Consider the following 19,320-nt stretch of genomic DNA (forward strand, 5'->3'; position numbering starts at 1 on the left):
CCAACGATCTTACAGTTCAAACTGACATTGCAGCCCAGTGCTTATCCTACAGCACCACAACAGGAATCCAGAAAGAAGCTAGAACCACCATATTTTCACACATGGGAAAGGTAATGAATGTAAAATTGAGAGGGCATTTAAGTCCAAAAGGCATGAATACAATCGTTTTGTAGCCGCTGCAATCTTAGACCATTTTATTACTAAAATAATCATTTATACAGTAGAAGGCTGTAGGAGAAACAGGGATTCTGCTTCTCAGTTATTTCTAGCTCACAAATTATCTTCAACTGCTGTTGCTGTTCCTGTTCTTGTTGCTAGGTGCCATCCAGTTGGTATCGACGCATAGCGACCTGCTGTGCATAAGGTCACTATGAGTCGGTACAGACTCTATGGCCGCTAACAACAACAGCTGCAGATAATCTGTGAGCTCTTCTTCAATGCCTAAGACGGGAACAAGAAGCAGAATCACTATTGCTCCTACAGACTAGGGTTTAAACGTAACAGATTTACAATCCAAGTTTAGTCTACCAAAATCTACTGGCTTCCAAGGCAGTTTTCCAGTCCAGTGCTGTTTAGGCCACACCACGTGCCTATACAAAAACTGAAACTAGGTATGCTGATATTTACTGAGTGTAACACATTAAACAGCAATTTAAAATGACCACCTTCCCGTTAAAATGGTATTTTCCAAACACTTTTTCTATTGAAAAGCATAAAGAAAACTTATATCATAACACAAAATTCACAAGTTATTCACCTTATATAATCTAGTATTAATCTAAAACTCTCCCCTTGTATCAGCAAATAAAGTTGTAAAAACAAATGACACTGAAACAAATCATAGAAGTTTAAAGCAATCACTATGATTTTTTAAAATGTGACTTCGAAAATTTTGTTTTGTTAGATGTGGTGTTTTGTGTTTTGTTTAGAAGAAAGAGCCAAGTTCACTTTTTAGGGAAGAAAGTATAATCATATGGAAAGAACTACAACAAAAAGGAAAGAAAAAACTTTGTATTCTCTAATATTTTATCTATGCTGAGTTAATTTCAAATTTTGCCAGTGCCAAAGTTTATACATATTAGTAAATATTGTCAGGTTGGGATACATTGGAGTCATCAGCCCACCCGCTGATGAAACTTAATGAGCAGTAACTGCCTCAAATGTCAGCTTCTTTTTATAGCAGCTCAAACAAAACAAGACCAAAAAAATAAAGGAAGAAAATTATAGCAAACACCAAGGGAAAAAAACAGTAGTTCTTAAAGGATGAAAATCTAGATGTACTAAACCTTTGATCCTTTTGTTAAAGAAGTATCAAATTGGACAGCTCTCATTTTCCTTTAAAGATTTAGTAGATTGTTACCTCAAAAAAAAAGTTTATACCAATTAGAGCTTCTTGCAAAATTTTCTATTTATCTACCACTCAGAAAATAAGGGTTTACTCAGAGTCCCTGCTGGAATGACTGGTGTATTATGCAGTACGATTCTGTAAGACTACAGAAAAATGCAGTAGAGAGGTAAATGCTAGGAATTAACAATGACAAAACTTTTTTAAACCGTTATCTTGTGAGGTGAAAACCATATGGCTATAACCACCACCACCACCACCACCACCATGTAAGGACTTAAGGAGTCCTGATGTGGCACTCTAGCATAAGCACTAGACTCCTAATCACAAAATAAGCAGTTCAAACCCACCAAGTCACTCCTCGGACACCAAGATCACTATGAGTCAGAAATGACTCAATAGCACTTAACAACAAGGAGCCCTGGTGGCACAGTGGGTTAAGTGGCACAGTGGGTTAAGAGCTGAGTTCAAACGTACCAGCTGCTCTGGAGGAGAAAAAAATGAAGGTTATCTGCTTTAGTAAAGATTTTGTTTTGGAAACTCTATGAGGGACAGTTCTACTCAGTCCTCGATATTCATACTCACCAGGAGTCAGAATCAACTTGGTGGCAGTGGGTTTGCTTTTGTTTCTCTTTTTTTGTTTTTTAGCTTATTTTAGATAAAAAGCATTGTATTTCATATTCAGCTTTAGAAGATTAGGGAATAAATGTATGAGAAACAAACTGCTAAGAATTGAAATTCCTGTAGCAACGCCAAATTTTCAACAAGCCATTATTTCCAAGCAGAGCATCCACATTTCTCATTCACACTATTAGGAAGACAATTTGCTATAACATAATACGTTTACTTTTCAAAAACAATTGGTACACACTGGGCTACTAGCAACTGATGGTGGTTATGAGACATGGATTCAGTTCCAACTCATAGCAACCCTGTTTACAGTTTCTGAGGCTGTAAATCTTTATGGGAACAGAAAGCCTCATCTTTCTCCCATGAAACAGCTGGTCATTTCAAACTGCTGACCTTGAGGCTAACAGCCCAACTCATAACCACTACACTACCAGAGCTCTTTTACTAACAACTAGTCATAATAAATTCAGCCAGATAATACCAAGTAAAACTCTATTATGCTAAAATTCCAATTTTAATGAAGAAGCCTTAAAGTAGACATAGCACATTAAAAAAAAAAAAAAAAAAATGTTGTTAGGTGCCATGGAGTCAGTACCGAGCCATAGCAACCTTATGTACAACAGAACGAAACACTGCCCGCTCTTTGGCCAACCTCACTACTGTAAAAAAATAAAAAGGTCTTACTTACCATTTCTAAAAATTTGAAGATAAATGTCTTATAAACATTTCAACAAGAAGTTCTATCTCTATACAGCAAAAATTGGACTATATAAATTTCAAAAGACTCATTTAGCTATCTGTAGCTTTTGATCTTTACAGTGACACATTATATCTCAAACTCTACTTTTTTAAAAAAGACATGGACTCTATGTAAAAGTAGAGGAATAACAGAAAATGAAAATAAAATAATAATAATATACATGCATATACACATATATACATACATAGCTCTTATTCAGCTCTTACAGAAACTGGATTACAGAACTTGGTCAGTAATCCTGAAGTCCACAGAGTCTTCATCTTGCTTTAAGAAAATCCAATATACAGAAATTCATACAGTTGTATAAGTGTCATCAAATTGGTTCCAACTAGAGTGACCCTTATAGGGTTTTCCAAGGCTTAAAGTCTTCATGGGAGTAGAAAACCTTTTTCTCCCGAGGATTGGCTGGCAGGTTTGAACTGCAGATATTGTAGCTGTCAGTCCAGTTCTTATCATATGGAACCACCACGCTTCCTAATTACTTATGAGGGTGGTGGTTATGTGCCATGGAGTCGATTCAGATCATAGCGACTCTCTACAGGGTCCAAAGCTGTAAATCTTTACGAGAGCAGAAAGCCTCCTCTATCTCCTGTGGAACAGCTGCTAGTTTCGAAATGCTGACCTTGAAGTTAGCAGCTCGACTCGTAACCACTATGTTACTAGAGCGCCTTGTAGTTATACTCACAAAAGATGTGAAATTGTAATATCTTTACTAAAGGATGTATGGTGTGTTCCTATAAATGAAAATATGCCCCAAACTAAAGTATTCCAAACTCTTTTCCACATGATATTAATATGAATTATGTAAGAAAAGGTTATTATGGTATGTTTAAGAAATGCTGCCTCTGTTTATGTAATGATTCACTTAAAAAATTTTTCACATACAACTTTCCAGGGTTACACCAAATAGCAAAGTACAGCAAAAGTCCTTTAAAAACTTTTAAAGGACTACATATTCGTGTTTTGCTTTTAATGTTCTAGAAAATAACCAAATTAAAGAAAATCAACAGTTACTAGATTACAAGACAGGACTGTATGTCTAAAAACACCACAGTTTAAAAGTGCCTCATATGAGAAAACATTGCAATTTATTTATTAGAGTACCAGACATTGTGCTAGCTGTTGGAAATACTGGGTCATGAGCCCTTGGAGAATCTAATGAAAGCTACAGACCCGTTAGGGAGGTGAAAGCAAACACAAGTGGAATACAGTGTCACTATTCGTGGATGTCCACTAATCCTTTAGCCACTGCAGAAGAGCCCCAAGGATAGAGGATCCACCAGAACCATAGGTGCAAAGGGGAAAGGCTTTTAACAGGTGAGCTGAGACTTGGCTTTCAGTACTCAGAAAACCATAGATAATTCATGTTTGGTTTTAATCAAGGTATGTCTTTGAGTGCATATGCATTTATAGGCATTTACAAAGGTAATGAGGAGTCCTGGTGTGGCGCTATGGGATAATGCACCAGACTGCAAAGCCGTTTGAACTGCAAGGTTGGCGGTTCAAGTTCACCATCTGCTCCTTGGAAACCCTATACAGGATCGCCATGGGTCGGAACCAACTCGACAGCACTTAACAACAACAATAACAAAGGTAATGAATTCTATAGCTATTATTTTATTTGTTAAATGGACTCTAAACCTATGAAGCCAATGCCAAGGACAAAAAAACAACAACAAAAAACCCCAACAACAGCTATTACTAAGGAGATTCCTCAGCTGAAGAATGTCTCACTGCCTTCTTTTCTAACTTTAAAATATTTCTAAAGGCTTACTGTTGATCTAATATGAAGGAGAAATATTCTGTACTAAACAGAGTCTGCAGCTCCATCTGCTGACAAAATCCTAAAACTATCATTTTAAAATACTTATGGGTTAGTGAAAAATCTTAATACGCAGAGACCTCACAAAACCAGACCTGAGTGGTGGCAAAGATGCTTCTTAGTCAACTACTTCTTAATGGTAATACCAAAAAGTAAAAGTAAAAGTGAATTTTAACATCAACCCACAAAACTTTTTTTAAATTATAATTAAGAATAAATATCAAAATATAAAACAACCATGACTTACTCTGTGTGGCCCTGAAATACATTCACAGAATGGATTGAAGGATCCCTGAAATCCCAAAGGCGGAAAGTTGTGTCTCGAGATGATGTTACCACAAGTCGCTGGTTGGGATGTGTACAACAATGTGTTAATTCTTGATCATGTCCTATAATTCAACATAAGAATGAATATTTAGAATAACAAAATTATAAGATTATTTACCTGGATATACACAATTAGAATGAAGCTATTTCTAAAAACAAGAACGAAAAAACACTTGTGGACTCCACTGCTAAAATTCAAAGCAGAAGGAAAATTAAAGGAATAATTTAATAGAATATAGAGTCACAGTGGAACCAGTTTTTCCTCAGAACCTAGAAGTAGCCACGTATTTATTTAGCATGCACATACATGTATAATCCATTTTAGTATCATCATAGAAAATCCACTAAAAGACAAGTAGTCTAAGAATGTGAACAACTTAAACCTTTACTCCAGAATAATCTCTAATAATAAAATACGGTAGAGCCTCAGTAAAATATCTTTTAAGTCTCAGTTAGGAAACATATTTACTAATGAATCTGTAAAAACAACTGTGGCAGGAAGAATTCTAAGATGACCTCTAAGATTCCACCTCCTAGTACACACAGCTTGAATAATATATCGGTCCTTCTTTGAGTTTGGGAAGAATCTGTGAACAGGAGATATGGTTCTTGTAATCATGTTACAATATATGGCAAAAGAATTTTTCTAATGTAACTAATGCTCCTAAATAATTTGACTCTGAATTAAACAAAACAAAAATTATCCACGTAGGTCTAAGCCTCACCAAATGTCAGAGATTAAAAGCAGTGAGCCAGTCTCCAGCCAGCTTAGAAGCAAACAGTCATGAAGTGAAACCCTTTGGAGAGGGACATGAGAAACCTGAAGGCAGCCTCTAGACATTAAAAACAGTCTGAGACCAACAGATAGCAAGATAACAAGGATCGCCATCATACAGCCACAGGCAATGAATTCTGCCAAGAAATCATAGCCCTGGCCAACACCTCGATTTCAGCTGGTAAGACCCTGAGCAATGGACCAGCTAATCTGGACTGGTTCTTCTGATCCATGGAAACTGTAAAATAATAAGTTTGTGTTGTTTTAAGTTACTAAATGTATAGCATTTATTACAAAACAATAAAAAAAACTAACAAAACAACATATTTCAAATATCAAGACACTTGTTATAATGAATTCACCTAAAGATGAAACAAATTTAGTTGCCATCAGTTCCTTTAATTAGAAAGGATCTCTAAAAATTACTACCTGAGGGGTATAAAAAAGCTTTAGCCAAGGAAAATTTTAAATATAAGATACTAACAAATTAACGTAAATCAAAAGTAAGCAAAGACAAAATGTAAGTGTTTAAAGTACCAGTCAGAGAATGAACAAGTTCAGATGTTTCCACGTCGTACAGATTCGCTGTTCTGTCCCAGGAGGCTGTCACTGCCTGCTTCCCTCCAACCAACCAATCAGCTGCTATGACCACTCCTTGATGGCTTTTAAGAGATGTCAGGGGAACTCGAATGGTAGGACAGTCACTGGAAACATCTCCATCTACATCAGGCTCATCTTTATCAGAAAACTCGACTTCATCTTCTCCAGATATTTGTTGCTAAAGATAAGGTGAAAAGAGAAAGAAATTTCCTGGGGATCTTATGTTTTATTCTAGAATGGCAATACAATTGGATTGCCCTTATTTAGTTTTCTAGGACTTACTCACCATTATAACCAACACTGGCACAATTACTAATACATAATTGGTGCTCAATGAATGTTTATCAAATTTGTAATTATCTACTTGGCTAAAAATCAGGGTCAAATAAAAGAAGAAAAAATAAGGCAACTATGATATCAAAGGACCTGCTCTGTGGAGGACACAATACAGAGGAAAGAAAGGAAAGGAGGGAGGCAGACAGACAGGAGACGATTACAGAAGTTTCGGTAAGAGACAGTAGATTGAACTAAGAAGGAAGTAATAGAGGTGAAAAGAAAGTTTGAATTAGAACATATTTTAAATACAGTTTCCAGATTTACTAAATTGAATATGGAGTATGAGAAAAAGATAGGAATTCATCAATAATTTAAAGGCTTCTGGTCTAAACAGCTAGGTGAAGGATGGTGCATTTCCTGAGATGGGGAACACAATGAAAGGATTAAGTTATGGGCCACATTCAGGCTAGGGATGTCTGTAAGATATTCTTAGAGACTGCATATATAATTTGATGTAGAAATCTGGAGCTACAATAGAAAAGTCAGAACTGGTATGTAAACTTGGGAGTCAGCAGTCCCCAGATGGTATTTAGAGCCCTTAGTGCTATATGAGATCACCTAGAGAAAATGGGGGAGGAATGGGAAGGAAAAATAAGAGGACTGTGTCTAAAGGTACTGAAATAATTAGGAAGAGAATAATCTAGCAGACAAGACTGAAATGCAGGCAGAGAGAAAGCAAGGAAATGAGAAAAACACAGAGTGTTTCATAAAGGAACAGTCTAGTTTAACAGTAGTGAGCTATTAAAAAGGAGACTAAGAAGTGGGGTTGAAAATTGTCCATTGGATTTGGCGATACACAAGTGACCTTGATCAGGGAAGTGTCAACAGAGGAGCACAGATTTTTAAAAAGAACTAAATAAAAATACAATGAAATGCCAACAGCTTTATTGGCAAAAATGGAAAAGCCATAGCAAATTGATAAGGAAGTGCAAAGTGCCCTGAATAGCTAAAACAATCAGAGAATAAAACAGAAGGGGTCATATTTCCTAACTTCAAAAGTACTATAACAGCACAGTTATCACAAAATGGTACTGGTATAATAAGAAACACGTAAAGTGGAATCGAACTGAGAGTCCAGAAACAAAACATACATGTATGGTCATCTAAGTTCTGTCAAGGGTGCTAAATCCATCTTCTAATAGAAGAGTCTATTCAAGAAATGGTGTTAGGAAAACTGGATTTCCATATGCAGAAGGATTAATCAAAATCCAACCCTCACACCATACATGTTGTTGTTGTTGAGTGCCATCAAGTCGGTTCCGACCCACAGCAACCCTGTACAGGGTTTCCAAGGCTGTAAATCTTTATGGGAGCAGAAAGCCTCATCTTCCTCCCACTGAACAGCTGGTAGTTTCGAACTGTTGACCTTGCGGTTTGCAGCCCGATTCGTAACCACTACGCTACCAGAGCTCCTTCACACCATACATACACACCAAAAAAATTCAAAATGGATCAAAGGCCTAAATGTGAAAATTAAAACCATAAAATTCTTAGCAGAAAATAAAAAAAACATGTGAGACCATGTTTTCTATGATGGGCATCATATAGAACAACAAAAGCACTAAAAGGCAATATAAAAATGTATCCTCACAAAAATTAAATATTTTTGTACATCAAAGGCCTTTATCAAAAGTGAAAAGACAGCCTACAGTTTGACAGAAAATTTTCAGGAACCATATACCCATTGTTGTTGTTGTTGCTGTCATTATGTGCCTGCCACTGAGTCAGAACTGACTCAGTGCAATGCTGTAGAGGGTTTCCAAGGAGCAACTGGTGGGTTTACACCACCAACCTTGTGGTAAGCACTCCAGTGCTTATCCTATAGCACCATACCAGGATTCCAAATACCCAATGTTATTTTTGCTGTTGTTAAGTGCCTCTGAGTTAGTTCCAACTCAAAGCTATCCTGTATAGAGTTTCCAAGGAGTGGCTGGTGAGTTTGAACCACCAACCTTGTGATTCAAACCAACCTTGTGGTCCAGTGCTTATCCTACAGTTCTACATCATAACTCCCATATACTCAATAATAATCATTCATATCCAAAGTTTATAAAATACTTCTACAAATTAACTTCAAAAACACAAACCACCTGATCAAAAACTGAATAAAAAACTTGAATATTATTTAACCAGAGGATAGTTAAATGGCCAACAAGAACATGAAACGATGCTTAGTGTTGCTAACCACTGACTGTTATTATTTTTGTGTGCCATTGAAGCTGATTTTGACTCATAGCAACACTATATGACAGAAAGAACTGCCCTAGAGTGCTTTCTAGGCTGCACTCTTTATGAAAACAGATCGACATGTCTTTTTTCCTGTGTGGCCCCCAACCTTTTGGTTAGCAGCCAAGCGCTTAACTCATGTGTATTCAGGGCTCCTCTCCATTAGCCAGTATTGTTGTGTGCTGCAGAGTAAAATTTTTGCCTCATAGTAATCTAATTCAAGACAGTAAAACTGTCCCTAGGGTTTTCTAGGTTGGTATGGCACTGTAGGATAAACACTAGACCACAAGGTCTGTTTGAATTGTAAGGTCAGCGGTTCAAACTCACCAAGTGCTCCTTGGAAACCCTACACAGGGTCCTAGGAGTCAGAACCAACTTGATGGCACTTAACCACAACAATCTCTAAAGGAGCAGACCAACAGGTCTTTTCACCTGCAGAGTTCTTAACCATTGGTTCACCAGGGTTCCTTTCATTAGCCACTGAGGAGATGCAAATAAAACCATGAGATGCACCTTACCTTCATTAGAAAGGCAATGATGACTTAAAAACACACACACAAAAAAGAATGCATTAGGTGTTGGTACAGATGTGGGGGGAAAAAAAGAACTCTTTCATCCCTTATGTTGGAAATGTAAATTGGCTTAGTTGCTTCCTCCAAGAGTTAACACCCTTGGTATATACCCCAAAGACTTGAAGACAGCAGTGTGAACAGGCACATGTAACACTCACTGCAGCATTATTCACAGTTACCAAAAGGTGGAAACAACTGAAAAGCTGTTGTTGAGTGTTACTGAGTGGGGGGTTCCAACTCATAACGACCCTATATAAGGTTTCTGAGCAGCAGCTAGTGAGTTTGAACCACCAACCTTGTGGGTACCAACTCACAGCAACCCTGTATAGAGTTTCTGAGGAGTAGCTGGTAGGTTTGAAACAATAACCAAGTGGCTAACAGTCCAGTATTTATTCTACAGCATCACACCAGGACTCCAAGCAAATACGTGAAACCCAACAATTTTAAGTGGTTACAAGGATACAAAGGAAGGGGAAAAGGGAGGTTTTGCTTTGAATGTATGCTCCTAGTTGTGGGGAAAATTAGGAATAGTGAGAATAGTTGCACAACTGTAAGAATATAATCAATGTCATTGACTTGTTCGTGTAGAAATTGTTGAATTGCTGTATGTTCTGTCGTGCGTATTTTGATCACAATAAAATTTTTTCTTAAAATTTGTTTTTAACTAGAGAGTTATTGTTAGGTGATGCCATAGTATCTCTAAAAAGATAAAAGGGGGGAAAAAGATAATGCAAATAACACTTTTAAGGAGGTCTATGAAGAAAATCAGTGAAATGGAGAGGCAGCTAGAGTGGGCTACGAGATGGAAATTTTTATTTTGTTTCTTAAGATGGAGGGTATTTTGACAGCATAGTCTGTATGCTCTTGGGAATAATACATGAAAGAGGAAACTCTTGATGATGAAGGTTGGAGAGGGAATCACTGCAGAGGCAAAGTCCATGAGTAGGAGACAGGGGACAGATTGTAGACAGAGGACTTAAGCATCATTTACCAATTACTACAAGAGGAATCCAGCTGTGGCACTGCAGGATAAGCACTGGGCTGCTGACTGCAAAAGGAATGGTTTAAACCCACTAGCTGCTCCCTGGAAACCAGATACAGGGTCACTATGAATCGGTGCCAACTCAACAGCACTTAACAACAATCTTTACGGAAGTCAAACATCAGGCCTTTCCTCTTTAGTGTCACTGCTGTTGTTAAGTGCCATGAGTCTGTTCTGACTCATAGCAACCCTATCCACAACAGAACCAAACACTGACAGGTCCTGCGCCATCCTCACAAGTGTTATTAGACTTGAGTCCATTGCTGCCACCACTGTGTCAATCCATCTCCTTAGGGATCTTCCTCTTTTTTGCTGACCCTCTACTCTACCTAGCATGATCTCCTTCTCCAGGAACCGGCCCCTCCTGATAACATGTCCGAAGTATAAAGACAAAGTCACGCCATCCTAGTTTCTAAGGACATTGGGGCTGTACTTCTTCCAATACAGATTTGTTTGTTCTTCTGGAAGTCCAAGTGCCTTTCAATATTCTTCTTATAACACCATAACTCAAATGAATCAAGTCTTCTACAGTATTCCTTATTCATTGTCCAACTTTCAGATGCATATGAGGCTACGGAAAATACTTGGGTGAGGCACACCTTAATCCTCAAACTGACATCTTTGCTCTTGAACACTTCAAAGAAGTCTTGTGTAGCAGATCTGCCTAAAGCAATACGTCATTTGATTTCTTGACTGTTGCTTCCATGAGTGTTGATAGTGAACTCCAACAAAATAAAGTCTTTGACAACTTCAATCTTTTCTCTATTTATCATTGCTAGTAGGTGGGTTCAAACCACCAACTTTTGGAGTTCTGGTGTGGTGCTTTAGGATAAGTATTGTTGTTGTTGAGTGCCGTTGAGTGGATTCCGACCCATAGCAACCCTGTATAGAGTTTCCAAGGAGCAGCTGAAGAGTTTGAACTGCCGACCTTGCAACTGAAATGGTTTTGCAGTCTGGTGCAATACTGCTAATCAACAGGTAAACCATTCAAACACACCAGTTACTGCTTGGAAACCCTACACAAGGTCACTAGGAGTCAGAACCAACTTGATGGCACTTATCAACAAGAACAAGAAAGATGGGCTATTTGTCAAAAGATGCAGGTTGAGAAAAAATGGGAAGTTCTCTTGAGTTGCTTCAAGTAAGGTAGGTGCTGGAATTTAAAGAGAAGAAAATGTGTGAAACAGTCATCTGGGAGAATGTCGTGCGATTGCAGCACAGACAGCCCACTGGCACTCTGAGGCCATAACCCTAAAGTAAGATCAGTTAGCATGGGCGGGCACTGCTTAAGTGCATGAAGAAAAGAGAAGCTGGATTTTACCAAAGTCATGGCTTCACCCCACTGGCAAATCATGTGCCTGACAGTCTGCCATACTGTGGTGGTTTGGACTTTGTTGTGACACCAGAGGCTATGTCATTTCAGCAGGGTCACCCATGGGAGGCAGGTTTCAGCAGAGCTTCCAGGCAAAGACAAATGAGGAAGGGATATCTGGCAATCTAATTCTTAAAAAACTGACCAGTGAAAATCTTATGAATAGCAAAATGCAGAAATTATCAAATAGCAAATAGCATCATTCATATCACACTCAAATAAGATTTTGTGGTAAATAATTCAAAAAGCTGTTAAGCAATACAGCAGGGAACTGCCAGAAATTCAAGGCAGATTCAGAAAATGACGTGGAACAAGGCATCTCACTGCTGATGTCAGATTGACCTTGGCTGAATGCAGAGAAAACCAGAAAAATATTTTACCAACTATGCCAAGACATTCAACTGTATGGATCATAACAAATTATGGATAACATTGAGAAGACTAGGAATTCCAGAAGACTTAATTGTGCTCATTCTGAGCCTGTTCATAGAACAAGTGGCAATAATTTGAACAGAAGAACAAAGGGATATGGTATGGTTTAAAATCAAGAAAGTTGTGCATCAGGGTTGCACATCCTTTCACCATACTTAATCTATATGCTGAACAAATAATCCAAGAACCAACTATATGAGTAAGAGCATGGCATCGAGATTGGAAGTTGTTGTTGTTGTTGTGTGCTGTGGAGTTGGTTCCAACTCATAGCGACCCTGTACAGGGTTTCCAAGGCTGTAAATCTTTACAGGAGCAGAAAGCCTCCTCTTTCTCCCACGGAACAGCAGAAGTTAACTGCTTACGCTGAGGTTAATAGCCCGATTCGTAACACTACGCTATCAGAGTTCCTTCGGGATTGGAAGAAGACTCATTAAAAATCTGTAAGGATGATACACTCGTACTTGCTGAAAGCAAAGAGGATTAAAGCACTTAATGATGAAGACCAAAAACTACAGCCTTCAAAAAATTACACTTCACCATAAAAAGTCCTCACAACTGGAAAATATATAACATCATGATAAACAGAGATAAAATTAAACTTGTCAAAGGATTTCATTTTATGTGGATCCACAATCAACATTCATGGAAGCAACTGTCAATAAATCATACAATGTATTGCACTGGGCAATGCAACAAAAGACCTCTTTAAAATGTTTTTTAAAAAAAGTAAAGATGTCACTTTGAGGGCTAAGGTACACCTGACCCAAGCCATGGTATTTTCAGTTGCTTTATATGCATGCAAAAGCTGGAAAATGATTAAGAAAAACTACAGAAGAATTAATGTCTTTGAATTATGTTGGCAAATACTAAATATTCTGGACTTCCAGTAGAACTTCAAGAAATGTGTCTTGGAAGAAGTAAAGGCAGAAAGTGCTTTAGAAACAAGGATGGTGAGACCTCATTTCATGTAGTTTGGACATGTTTGTTATCAAAAGGGAGCAATCCCTGGAAAGGGCATCATGCTTAGAACAGCAGAGGGTCAATGAAAAAGAGAAAGACCCTCAACAGGATGGCTCAACAATGGGCTCCAACACAGCAGGAACAGCCATGAACCAGGGACTGCATCGTTCTGTTGTAGAGAGCAGCTATGAGTCTGAACTGACTCCACAGCACCAAACATCAACAACAACAAGGATGTCTTCAGGGAGGGAGGGGTTTAGAATTTCGTGGCAAAGTTAACCATAAACAAACAACTATATAGTGATCTACCTTTATGAGAAAGTGAGTCTAAGTGCTATCTGATGGAGAAGAAAAGAGCACAGGCCAAGAGGGAAGATAGAATTCAGTGTATTCAGAGATGCAAGCGCAGCCCAGTTTGGGTTCAAGTGAGGAAGAAAGTGATAAAAATCAAGGTTAGAACTAGAAACGCTGGGAAGGGCAATCACAAAAGGCATAGGGTCTTGGACTTCATGTTAAAAGTAATGGCGAATCACTGAAGTGGCAGCATTTGTATGTGGAGAGATGACTGTCTGATTTCATGTGGAAAAGGAGATTGGATTGGAAATGGGCAGCAAGATGAAAGACTGGTTAGGGGTTCCTGCAGCAATCTAGGCTAGAAATGGCAAGTTTATGAGTCAGTTAAGTCGTACAGGATTAACAAAACCCTTTCTGCTTCTGTGCCAGATTTTGATCTTTGTTCCCTGGAACAAAGTTGGAATGTAACAGAATATCACTAGCTAATAGTTTCTTAATGTAAAAATGATTTCTGATAGGTAAATTGTATCTAGACAGGGAAGAACTATAAACTTACTATTAATACCTGGCAGGGATACCATAGCTTTAGAATTTGTGAAGGGATGACAGAAATATCGGGCAAATCCTTGGAAACTATGCTACCACATTGTTACAGTTCTAGCAGCATTGTTGCGTAAGCACAGATCTGCTAACCGAAAGTTCAGCTATTTAATACCCACAACCGCTCCAAAAGAGAAAGATGAGGCTGTGAGCTCTGTAACAAGTCACAATCTCAGGAACACTATATGGAGGGTTGGTGCTATGTGCTATGGCAGTGAGTTTTTTGGTTTGAGTGAGGCATGGTTTAGAAACTAGAGCAGCCCCCACATCAGTTCTTTAAGTAGTTGTTGTTGTTAGGTGCCATCAAGTTGGTTCTGACACACAGCAACCCTATGCACAACAGAATGAAACACTGCCTGGTACTGCGCTATGTGCACAATAGTCATTACACTTGAGCCCATTGCTCCTGCTGTTGTTGTTGTTAGGTGTCATTGAGTCAGTACGAACTCATAGCAACCTTATGCACAGCAAAACGAAACACTGACCGATCCTAGGCCAACCTCACTACTGTAGCCACGCTAGAGTCCATCGATGCTGCCACTTGGTCAATCCATCTCGTTAGGAGTCTTCCTCTTTTTCTCTGATCCTCCACCTTACCAAACATGACATCCTTCGCCAGTGACTGGTCCCTCCTGACAATATGTCCAAAGTATGAGAGATGAAGTTTGGCCATCTTGGCCTCCAAGGAGCACTCTAGCTGCACTTCTTTCAAAATCGATCTGTTGGTTCTTTTGGCAGCCCATGGCACTTTCAATATTCTCCTCCAACACTATAACTCAAAAGCAGCAATTCTTCTATGGTCTTCCTTTTTCACTGTTCAGCTTTCGCATGCATATGAGGTTATTGAAAATACCATGGCTTGGGTCAGGCACACCTTAGTCCTCAAGCTGACATCTTTGCTCTTCAACACTTTAAAAAGGTCTTGTGCAGCACATTTGCCTAATGCTATACGTTGTTTGATGTCTTGACTGCTGCTTCCATGAGTGTTGATAGTTGATCCAAGAAGAATGAAGTCCTTGACAACTTCAATCTTTTCTCCGCTAATAAGAATGTTTATTGGTCCAGTGGTGAGGATTTTTGTTTTCTTTACATTGAGATGTAATCCATACTGAAGGCTATGCTCTTTGATCTTCATCAGTAAATGTTTTAAATCCTCTTCACTGTCAGCAAGCAAGGTTGTATCATCTGCATATCACAGGTTGTTAATTAGTCTTCCTTCAATCCTGATGCCACGTTTTTCTTCATATTTCTCCATTGCTGCTACCACTGTGTCAATTCATTTTGTTGGGAGTTTCCCTTTTTCTCTAACACTCCACTTTACCACACATGATATCCTTCCCCAAGGACTGGTGCCTCCTGGTAACATGTCCAAAGTATGAGAGACAAAGTCTCACCATCTTGACTTCTCAGGAGTGTTCTAGCTGTACTTCTTACAACACAGATTTGTTTGTTCTTCTGGCAGTTGGTAATACTTTTAATACTCTTTTCCAACACGTATCTCAGATGCATCAGTGTCCAATTCAAATGCACCTGAGCTGTCCCCTGAGGGGGAGGAAGAGGAAGAAGAGTTTCTGAAGGCTCTGAGGTCAACTACAGGGTATACAATACCGCCCTGCTGGCAAGCTGCAGTTCCTGTTCTACAGCCTTCTGAGTGAATGCACGCAAAGTGTGGCCTGTGAGAGTCCAGTCAAGTGAAACCCTCTGGGTGGGTACTCTAGAAGTAATCTCAGGGTAAAAGAAAAGGAGATTCATGAATTATTTAGAAACTAGAACCAGTAAACTTTAATGGATTAACTGGAAATATGAGAGAATGAAAAAAAGAGTGCAGATGTCAAGGATAAGTCTAAAATTCCTGACAATTATATTAATTGCTGTACCCTGGACTTAGAACAAACTACTCACTAAATATTTGTTGAAGAAAATAAACAACAAGGAATACAATAGTTATTTCCTCACAGAGTTCTCACTGGAGGAAGTGTGGAAATAAGATCATGTGTTTGTTCAGTTTGAGTCACGGTAAGTTTGAGGTACTTTTGACACAGTCAAGTGGTAATAACTTGTGCGCAGTTTAAGACAGCTATACATGACACTAGATCTTTTAAAGTTCTGTAATCAGAATCCACACTTTAAGAGGTTAAACCAAATCAGTACATTTACATCATGATTTTTCTAAACAAGGAATTAAATATTTTTAAAATGTAAAAATAATGAGTCAAAGGCAATATTTTAAAGCTCTTTTAACCTTAATTTGGCCAAAAGCAGGGGGAAAAAAGGTGGGGATTGTTTGTGCATATTGTCTAAATCTTACAGATCAATGATCTCTTTAACAATCATTTTTACTGCCAGTAGAAGTTTAATAGAATGTTCAAGAATTCCTAATTTTATACTTCTAAAATGCTGAGTACTGCCAGTCTATAAATTCAAAACTAATGAATTATGGTGTTTTAATATTGGGATTGTTAGGCACCACTTAACTCCATTCAATTTTAATTTACAAATGACAAAAATTACAAATGACTAAGTTATATTAATTGCTCACTATCACATAACTACTGTGTGCTACAGTAACATTGTGTGATACAGCAATATTGTGGATGCCAAATCAAACTCACTGATGCAAATTAAAAGGAGAAATGCTGTAGTCAAGTACAGACTCACAGAAACTGAGGTTACCAGTCCAGAGCTTATCCTACAGCACAGTCTAGATGCAAACGGCACTGATTCAAAATGTATACAGATCTTGTTGTTATTGTTAAGTGCCGTCGAGTCAGTTCCGACCCATAGCAACCCTGTACAAGGTTCCCGAGGCTGTAAATCTTTATGGGAGAAGAGACCCTCATCTTTCTCCCGCGGAGCAGCTGGTAGTTTCAAACTGCTGACCTTAAGGTTCGCAGCCCGATTTGTAAGCACTATGCTACCAGAGTTCCTTAATAGATTATTATTCGAGTTTATTTTTTTCTAAGTTTATAGTTAAGCATTCAAGCTGGCAGTCAAAACTAACCAAGAAAAATTGCTTTCAAATTTTAAGAAATATCATTTGCACTCAGTGACAACAAAAAGATACCAAAGGACAAACAAAACTTTTTGGCAAAATACCATCTGCTCACTTACCAACATGATTAGGTTCCACAGACCAGGTCATTATGTGAAAATTAGTATGATGTGAACATGGGAGACGATCACATCACTCCACCCCCTAATCTGCACTGTGACTGTCCCGTTGGGTCCTTCCTGAGGTCTTCTGCTACCATTGCCTCTTCCTCCACGTCACCTCAGGAGTGCTCAGCTTCCACAGGGAAGGGCTACCCAGTCTTCTAATACCTGGGTAGTGTAAGGACTAACCCCTTATCTCCGGGGTCTGTCCTCCCTCTCCTGCCCTGTCTTTTCAGGATAGGTGACCCCGGCTTATTCCTTCAATTATCCCAAAATGTCCTTGGTGGCTTTGTCAAGGTCAAGGGGCTCCCTGTCTGTGTGTAGGAGGACATGGGTACCACCCAGGTATTCATACTGCCTGCTTGGTCCCCCTATCCCTCACATGAGCATCCTCCTCCTCTCATTAGCTGTCCCTGTTCTCCTCCATCCCTACTTTCACATGAACATCCACAATCCAGAGCTTTCTTCAGGCTGTTATGCCCAGGCCCAGCTTCTGCCCTTGACCTCAAACTGACGCTGCCACGGCCACTGCCACCGGATAGCGACCCATTGATCCTACTCTCCCAGGCTATCTGTCCATGAGCCTACTCTCCCAGGCTATCTGTCCAGCTCTCACCTACGCCTGCACATAAGGGGATACTTCTGGAAATACAGGGGTTGCACAGATTCCACAGGCCCCAAGCTCCCAACTGCCTCCTCTCAAGGCTCCATCTGACCATAACCTGTCCCATCCCTGCCACCCTCTCAGGGATAGGAGGAGCTGGGGCCAGACCCCAGGGGCTGGCTTCAGGACACTGACTGCCACTACCCTGGCCGTAGCCCTTGATGGCACCCAGGGCATGTCAGGTAGCAGCCTGCCCTCACAAGCCCCACTCCAGCCTGCCTCTGCTCAGCCCGGCATCATGGCAGGTTCATGAGACTATGCCGCCTCTTCCCTCCAGAACAGTGATATTATGCAATCCAAACTTCCTTCGTATGTGCACACAGGGTCTACTGGTCAGGGAACTTGGGGTTCATTACTATCAGTTATTGCATCATGAACGCATAAAATAGTTGGCTAGATTTTTTAACTAGGGTCACAAATGCAATGTCAGATAATGTGATAGTCATTAAGTGAGCAGTAGGTATACTTCTAAAGTTGTTCAAGTTATTGCGTATAATTCAGACTCATTTTTAATTCACATAGCATTCAACCTCCTAGGTAGTCCCAAATACTGAGGTACTAACTATCAAGCATGAAAAGTCCCTGAACCCAATGCAAACATAATAGTAATGCAGAGAAAACAAAACTCAGTATTAATATTTTATATCAACTCTGATAGCATAGTGGTTATCAGTCTGCCTGCTAACCTCAAGTTCAGCAGTTTTAAACTACCAGCCATTCTGTGGGAGAAAGATTAGGTTTTCTGCTCCCATAAAGATTTATAGCCTCGGAAACCCTATGCAGGGTCACTATGAGTCAGAACTGACTCCATGGCACACCACCACCATAAACTTGCTTTTTTTAACTTTCTAAATAGCTCTTAATTCAACTTTCTTTAACTAAAAATTGCAAACTTTATAAAATGTTAATTATTAATGGTTGAAGTTCCTTTCCCTTTCTACTCCTTTGAAAGTCTTAATTAAGCCTGGGAGGGTTTTTTGTAGGTCTACAGGCATTTATTCATAGGTAATCTTATTGAGTCTCTCAAATTTATTTTTCTAGCAGAAATCCCTACATAAATAGGATCAGTCTACTTTACGTAAGATGTCAGTTTTCAAAGCCTCTTTAGTAAATAAAGGAGAGGCATCAAATACTGTGGTTGGCTTGGTGAGTTTTAACTGCAAAATATTCTTTCAAAACGTCTTTCCTGTTGTGTTTGTTGCTTTTTCAGACATGATTTCTGAGCATTTCTTTCGATTGTATCTTCTGAACTCAGAACTAGCCAGTAGATGTTTCACAAGTTTTCTTCCGTTCCTTCTTGGGACTTCACGAATGGTAGATGTCAGCTGAATAAGTAACAATGATTCCAATCTGGAAATACTAACTTTTCTTGTAAAACCATTTTGAGTCCCTGGTAATTTCCATTATCGG

At 39.0% G+C, this 19,320-nt stretch overlaps 1 protein-coding gene across 1 annotated transcript in view; it reads right to left on the reverse strand.

Moving 5' to 3' along the window:
* Positions 1 to 19,320, reverse strand: part of WDR37 (WD repeat domain 37) — an 84,145-nt gene that overhangs the window by 26,764 nt on the left and 38,061 nt on the right. The window contains exons 9-10 of the mRNA XM_006874416.1: positions 6,197 to 6,437; positions 4,805 to 4,946 (exon numbers count right to left, since the gene is read on the reverse strand). Coding sequence (XP_006874478.1) covers positions 4,805 to 4,946; positions 6,197 to 6,437 — 383 coding nt within the window. The remainder of the gene's footprint in view (positions 1 to 4,804; positions 4,947 to 6,196; positions 6,438 to 19,320) is intronic.

The sequence above is a fragment of the Chrysochloris asiatica genome, unplaced genomic scaffold (genome assembly GCF_000296735.1).
Source record: "Chrysochloris asiatica unplaced genomic scaffold, ChrAsi1.0 scaffold00276, whole genome shotgun sequence".
Taxonomy (NCBI): domain Eukaryota; kingdom Metazoa; phylum Chordata; class Mammalia; order Afrosoricida; family Chrysochloridae; genus Chrysochloris; species Chrysochloris asiatica.